General features: G+C 38.0%; 2 protein-coding genes across 2 annotated transcripts in view; one reads left to right on the forward strand and one right to left on the reverse strand.

Moving 5' to 3' along the window:
• Positions 1 to 1,801: 1,801 nt before the first annotated feature.
• LOC119781334 (dynein light chain roadblock-type 1-like) lies at positions 1,802 to 4,639 on the reverse strand. The gene is made up of 4 exons (XM_038281767.1): positions 4,534 to 4,639; positions 3,944 to 4,019; positions 2,458 to 2,625; positions 1,802 to 2,201 (listed from the first exon to the last, which is right to left on the reverse strand). Exons 1-4 carry the CDS (start codon positions 4,534 to 4,536, stop codon positions 2,158 to 2,160), a joined length of 291 nt encoding a protein of 96 aa, XP_038137695.1. The 5' UTR covers positions 4,537 to 4,639; the 3' UTR covers positions 1,802 to 2,157.
• Positions 4,640 to 5,293: 654 nt separating this feature from the next.
• The window catches only part of ippk (inositol 1,3,4,5,6-pentakisphosphate 2-kinase), a 25,187-nt gene continuing 23,103 nt past the window's right edge, over positions 5,294 to 7,377 (forward strand). Inside the window, exon 1 of the mRNA XM_038281773.1 lies at positions 5,294 to 5,511. Within this exon, the coding sequence (XP_038137701.1) occupies positions 5,431 to 5,511 (81 nt within the window). The 5' untranslated portion in view covers positions 5,294 to 5,430. The remainder of the gene's footprint in view (positions 5,512 to 7,377) is intronic.

Consider the following 7,377-nt stretch of genomic DNA (forward strand, 5'->3'; position numbering starts at 1 on the left):
GTCTGGATCAGCGGTTCTCTAGAAAACTCAACAGACTTTGTTTCTCTTTGGACTCTGGTTCTGTACTGAGGGGCCATGATGTGTGAACAGAACTCTCTGAATCAGGAGATCCAGGTTTAATTAAGACATTTAAGCGTTTTAAAAGCCAAAAATGGAGAACATCTGTTTATTGACTTATTATACTTTATAAACTTCATTACATTAATTTTAGCCATCTATACTTTACAAGAGTACATTTTAGACAACTGTTTACCTCTCCTTACATTTTCAGCAATTTTCTCTATTTTCTACTTCTTAAATTTTAAAAATAGACTCATACGTTTTGTTTAATTTAAGCAAATATTCGTTATGGTCAGTTAAAGAATATAAAAACCATCAAAATAATTTGCCTTATCCAGATGATTCATTTCTTTGTGGTTGGACGCTGTGCTGCACCAACTGGTTGTTCGCCACATATCAAAATAATTCTTCAAGATTATGTAAAGTTAAATTTGACACTGTTACCATTAGTTTTAAAAAAATTAAGTATGAGGAAGTTTTCACAGGGAAAATGTTCATGTAATAAGAGTAACCTGAGTAAGAGCGCAGTGACCTGTATCAGGTTTTAAACACCCTTCCTAAAAACATCCCTGCATTACTTTCACTTTTTTATTCAAATAATTTTAAAGATTTTTTGTTATTGAGTAAAAGGTTCACGTTTCTAAACAGTCAGATTTACACTTCTTGACACCTCTGTCAATCAGTGCTGCAGGAGGACCAACCAGCTGCCCTCGGGCTTCATTTCTAGAAGCAGGACATTTTCAGACGATCCGATGACTTCACTGGTTTATCGTCAGGAGTGACACAAGCTTCGTAATACTAATTAAACTTTATTGATCTCACATTGGAGAAAGTCACAATGTGTGGCACCTGGGGAGCAGTGTGGGATTAAGGGTCTTGCTCAGAGGCAGTGGGGATCAAACCAGGTACTGATCTTTCTCCACGTTTATAAAGATTTTATCCCAGTTTTTGTCCTCAGTCGATGCCATTTTTTCCATTTGCTTGCACTCAGGCCTTTCTCCCAACTGATCCTGGGTTTATCTTCAGTCTTTCCAAGTTTTGGGTTCTCCTTATTTTATTCAATATTTTGCCAGATCTCAGTTTGTTTTCACTCCAATTTTATTGTTTTTCAGAGCAGGATGCTCAGAGAATTGACCAAAAAAAACCAAAAGTTACACCTCAGGATCCGTTATCAGAAAATGTTGAATTCATGTGAACTGGTCAGAACTGACCATTGACTTAAAGGCAGGTTTGAATCCTGTTGTCTAAGTGACTCCACCCCCCCGGCCAATCAGTGACCAGAAGTCCTCTGATGTAACATTTTCAGTTGGACCAGCGTGGTTGGAACCAGGGCCCAGGAGACGCTGAATAAGGAGCTGGTACCGAGTGCCTTTGCCTATTGGAAACCAGCTAAGTAGGTAACGATGGATCAAGGTGTGTTTCAAGTGACTCCCAGCTACACCTCAGAAGATCAATGAGGGGTAGGGATCTTCAACTGAGTCTGTTGGTATCAAGGTCCAAATTGAAGAGTGTGACCCCACCCTGCTCTGAAGAGGACAGGAAATTGGGAAAATAAAAAATGAAATGTCTTCTGGAGAAAAGCTTTAAGGTCTGTTGAGAATCAAATGTTTTGGAGGAGTCAGGGAGAAGATTTCAACGCTAAGTAGATGGAACAAACTGTCAGGCACAGTGGTGGCAGCATAATTCTGTGGGACGTTTAAAAAAAAACAATTTAAAAGAATCAGAATAAATGAAAGAACAATTAAATTAATCATTTGTGTTTTTTATTTTGTTGAAAACATCAAACAGAGAAATTGGTTCAAACTTCAGTTGTGTCTAAACAGGCAAGAATGTCTTCTTTTTGTGCAAATTAATGAAATAAAGACAGAAATAAAACAGCAGAGAATCAGGAAAGCTAAGAGACCAGATGGTCATGAACGCTCAAACTGAGAAGGAGCAATCTCTGCTGAACCATCTGATCATCTCACAGCCGAGACAGATTCTGTTACCTTTACATCAAAAAACAAAAACAATAGGAACTTTTAGCAAAGCAAACAGGAATTTTTATGAATAAATGTATAAATACAATTAGGAGTAAAGAGACGATCAGCAGATGTTTCAGGCCGAAGGGTTCTGGATGACGATCAGAAAGTAGTCCTTATCTGTAGAGAAAAAAAGGGGCAGAACCCAGAGATTAAAAGCAGAACACAGACATCCTGAGCTGCTCTGAGGCTGGAAATCATCTCTGATTCCAACATGAAAACAAAAAAAGAGGTTAAACCATGAACCTTCATAATGTTTTGAAGCACCTCTGCAGGAAAAGGCCCATTTGGACCGCACTAACTCTTAACAGGACATGCTGTGTTCAGAATCCACAGCTTTGTTCTGATTAGGGAGAATAGGGGGATATCTCTTTACCTGGAGCGATCATGATCTCGTTCTTCTTGGTGCGGATCCGCAGGAACGTGAGGTCGTCCTGCTGGTCCAGGTCTCTCACGGTGACCCGGGCCTTCATCACCAGCTGGTGGGTCAGAGCGGAGTACTGCAGCGTGCTCTGGTCGTCCATGGTCGATTTGATGGGAATTCCTGGAGAAAATGACAGAAAGGGTCCGGATCATAACAGCCAGCAATGCATCATGGGAACCACTTTAAGTCTTAAGCTACGTTCACACTACAGGTTAAAAGGCTTGGTTCCGATTGTTTGCCAGGTCTGCTGCTTTTGTGTGGCTGTTCGCATGAACGTCTCAAATTGTGACCCGCATGCGCAAAAGAACAATTACAAAAAGTGTCCAAAGTCAGTGTCAATGGATGGATTTAAGCAGTTAAGCAGTGGAAGTAGCCGGATGATACGGCAGACAGTGTGAAAAAGGAGAAAGAGAGCTGAACTATTAATTACAGCTTTTGGAGGAGCAGTGGCTGCAACAATGGCTCAATCAAAGGTTGTTATAATTGCCTCCGCCAAGGAGGTTTTGCTTTCAGTCGAGTTCTTTTCTATCTTGTTCTATTGACAGCTTCAGCATCAGACTCAAAATAGTCAATAAACACAGGAAAGGTGAGCCACACATCGCTTAAAGTCTCAATCTGCTGATAAAACGAGAAATCTGTGGGAATGAAGAAGGTAAGAGCAGAACAAACACCAGAGGCTGCAGACACGCTGGGCTTTATTTATCAACTTATTGAAGGATTTTAAGGAAACTGTTGCCAAAAAGTGTCCCTCATAACAAGGAACAATTATTAGGATTTAGTAATGATCCAGATCATGCGTGAGTTTTAGCTATAAGTCATAATATGGGGCAAAATTTGCTGCTTGGCAGAGGTCTGTGCTCTTTAAGTGCTTTTTATAGTTTATAAATAAATTAATTATTGGAAGATAAAAATGAAATAGCAAATTTAAATTAGCTCAAAAATTTATGATTTTGTGCTTGTCTATTTCTCTTGTATTTCCCTTTCTTTGAAACAATCTGGATTACAGAAGGTTTTACTCCACTGCATCGGCCTCCACTCAAACCTCTCATCTCTTCCTTAGCATAGGAAGTGTAGCATGAGAGCCTCGTCACTGAGGAATAGTGAGGCGGAGAAAAGCTGGTTGAGATTTGGAAAAACAGACATTAAACTGGTTTCAAAGCTGGTAATGAAAACATGCTTTGGGTTCAAACCGAATTACAATAATATAAGTAATTTCAATAACTTCTGGGAAGAAAATGTGTTATTGTGTCAGACCTAGCTATAAGAGAAATAAGCTGAGATCCACTGGTGGCATGTGTCAAAGTTCAGATCTCTGAGCACAGTAAGGTTAAAACGTTTGGGGAAGAACAGAAATCAAAAGGTTCCTTCTAAGATCAAATGCTGGATGTTCTAGTATATCCAACCTGCACCCTTTCTGTTCATTTACACACAGATTTACCTTCAGAATTGACGATGATGATTCCCTGAACTCCTTTCTGACTCTGGATCCTCTTCAGAGTTTCTTCGACCTCAGCCTGAAAAGCAACAAACAGTAACTGGTTTGACTTTGGTATTCTGCCCTCAGTTTTTATTTTAAACAAAACAAAAATCTCAGCAACACGAACCCCTCCTTTTTAAATAAATACAACAGGAGGAGCATGAAAGCAGTATAAATTAATATAACTTTACTATAACAGTAAATATAGATTAGCTCTGTGCTTTCAGTGTCTGTGAAGAGGCGAGAAAATGACACCATTATTAGAACAGCAACAAAAACAGTGATAGAACTGCGACTAATATTGATCTGATGCCAACATAAGTACGATATCGAATAAAACTACAAATATGTGAAGTTAGAACGAAAATGGTAATAATAACATAATATTATTCAACTGTCTATTTAAACATGTTCTGAACTAAGACAACGCCCGGCTAGCTTCTCTGTGCTAGCCATAGTTAGCATCCTGTTAAACCTTCGAATACATTCTCACACAGCAAGCTATAAACAATTCCTTTACAAAATGAATACAGTAAATTGTACAAATTTACCATTTTTACGTTTACTGGGAAAGTATTGTGTCGAAAAAAATCTGATATTCCGATATAAATCTGATATTTAGCGTTTGGCCCTGCTATGTATTTAAGTTGTCAGGAGCAACGGAAGAAAAACGTTACAACAAATTACTACTTCCGGGCCATTATGGTGCGTTCAGGTTCTAGGAAAAAAGTTAGAATCAGCCTGTGTTTTATTGAAAATACCCCCCCCCCCCCAACTAATTTTCAAATATAAATATTAAAAAGACGACTAAAACAAAAAAGGAAGAATTAAAAACAAAAACCAGCTGTCGTGGTTCCGTTTGACAGATTGTCTTTTTAGTTTTTTTTTAATATATATATATATATAAATTTTATTTATGAATTTAAATATAAACATACAAGGCATACAATAAATTCACACTTGTGATTTTTTTTAACATGGATTGAGCATGTTCAACATAAAAAAAAGTATGAAACTAATCCAACAGATTATCTTTTCAGTTGCGTCAATGTTCGTTGCTTTTGTTTAGAAAATAGTATGAATTTTCTGTGCTTAGAATTGTGCAGCAGTTGGTTAATTTCACTCCGAGACAGTGTTCTGTCTGCAAAGTGTCTAACATTAATACAATCCTTTCACATAAAAATCTTTGCTTCGTCCTCAAATTATGTTCTGTCTCATATTGTGTCTGTTAGGATATTAAATCATCCAAAACAATAACTGCTGGAAGCATCTGAACGGCACATCGGACGTGGGTCTGGAGGGGGCGTGGCTTCAGTGGGGCTCGGAACTCGCCAGGACACCGGGTGTCAGTCAGTCTGTGGACCAGAAACAGCGAGAGGACGCTGACCGCGCTACAGCACAGAGTCCTTTGGAGAGCGGCAGGAGTTCGGTTTGTTCTCCGCGGTGGGATGGAATTTGACAGAATGGATGAAAACGATTGGAAATACCACGGAGAAGGAAACAAGAGCTTGGTGGTCTCCCATGTTCAGGTGAATAAGCTAAGCTAACGGTACTAAAGTTCGCATCTGATTCGCAGCGTTTTTTGAGGGCGATCTCTGATTTTTTTTTAAGGAACCTTAATCTGAAGTACACCAGAACCCGGAACCCGTTTTCTTGGTTAAGCTTGCACAAAATGTAGCTTTTTAACGGTGAATACAGATAACTTTAAAAAAGTTAATGACCACAAATTCTTATTTACTTTTTGAAAACTGTAAAAATGTTTATTTCTGAGTCAACTGGACCACCTTAAATCTTAGACCCTAACAACTTTGACAGGTCTGAGTTTTTATGTTAATTAAAACAGTTATTTTGTGAAACTTTAAATGACAATTTTCCTAATGTTTCCACGTCTAATTGGCATAAATTACTTCAAGTTTAAATTATCTGCAAAAGTGTATAAGAATAAACAGAGTGCATTTATGCTTAACTCTGTTTACATGAGTTAAATTCGAATTTTTGTTCAAATGACACTGAAACATTTACTACAAAATTTATTACAGCTAAATGAAAAATGAGCCCAGATTTAGTGGAAGGTACATTTATAGAAGACTGAATTATTTGAAATTAATTAAAAAAGTTATCTTTCAACTTGTTTAGCCTCATCTTAGTCCAGTCTCTGTATTTGTAGCTGTTCTTATTTAACTGTGGAAAACATTGTCACAAAACCATGGGGGCTCTAGACAGGCATCACCAGGGGGGCGGTTCCCCTGTAGAACCGGTCTTGGCCCTTGTATGGCACCTATACTAAAAACAGACTGCAAAAAATTTAACTAATTCCCAAATTTTCTTAAAATTGCGCGTATTTCCCTTTATTTGAGCAGGTAAGTAATGAATCAACATAAACTGCAGAATGAATCCTCCTTCAGTGCTGCAGTAGGACCCCATCTATGATGACTTAAAGGGTAAACAGCAGCTTCCTACACAAATAGGATTCCCCAAAATCTTCTTTTCAGTTTAGAAAAAATGAAGTTATATTGATCTACGTTTGTCAGATTTTTAGATGAAGCCAAAATAAAAAAGTCCAGACTTCAAATCTGTGAAATGGTACAAATCGGAAGCTGACTTCAGCCTAGTATGCAGCTACGGTTTAGAAGCTAGTTATATTAGTCAGATAAACAGGTTATTTTACAGGAATAACAAAACTTTTATGTGTTTAAATATATGGGCACCACTTTTATGTTTGTTTTAAAGTAGTTTCAGGAAGTGTTAGAAGTGTTTTGGGTAAATAAAACCAAACGACAGGAGGGCTGTCGGGAAGCTAACAGTTAGCATCGGTGTTTCCCACGACAAATAATTTAACGTCACTGTTTGTTTTTATTTATTTATTTGACCTTAAAACCGACAGGATGACCGTTTTTATTCCCCCTGTGGTTGAATACTTTGAGGCTGCGGGTCTGGCTGTGTGTCTGAGCAGATGGAGTCTGTCTCAATGTTGTTGAGCAATAAGTGAAACAGCCCATGAGTCACATCTGGACCTCTGAAAAAACATTATGGACAGATTTCCTAACAATGCGAATCATGGGAAGATTAGTTAATGAATTGGTTTTCTTTTTTGTTTTGCTTTGTTTTGTTTTTTAAGTATCCTGAAGAACCATGCAATAAGTTCACTGTCAGCTGTGTTTATAAGTTGTTTTCCAAAGCAGCAGAGAAGGTCCATATTGGGCCCCACTAACTGTCAGATGTTGGTTTCTCTACCAAAATGAGAGCCTGAATGTAAAAACAGAAGTAAAGCTGGTTCAGGCCCATTTCTGCAGCTGCTCAGTTCCTCTCTTCCTCTTTTGATTCAGTCCTGCAGCTTTAGGATGTTTTTAAGCATCATGCATAACCGTGCATCATGAATATGAAGAAATGATATT

The sequence above is a fragment of the Cyprinodon tularosa genome, unplaced genomic scaffold (assembly GCF_016077235.1).
Source record: "Cyprinodon tularosa strain WSP-4 unplaced genomic scaffold, ASM1607723v1 ctg1036, whole genome shotgun sequence".
NCBI classification, from domain to species: domain Eukaryota; kingdom Metazoa; phylum Chordata; class Actinopteri; order Cyprinodontiformes; family Cyprinodontidae; genus Cyprinodon; species Cyprinodon tularosa.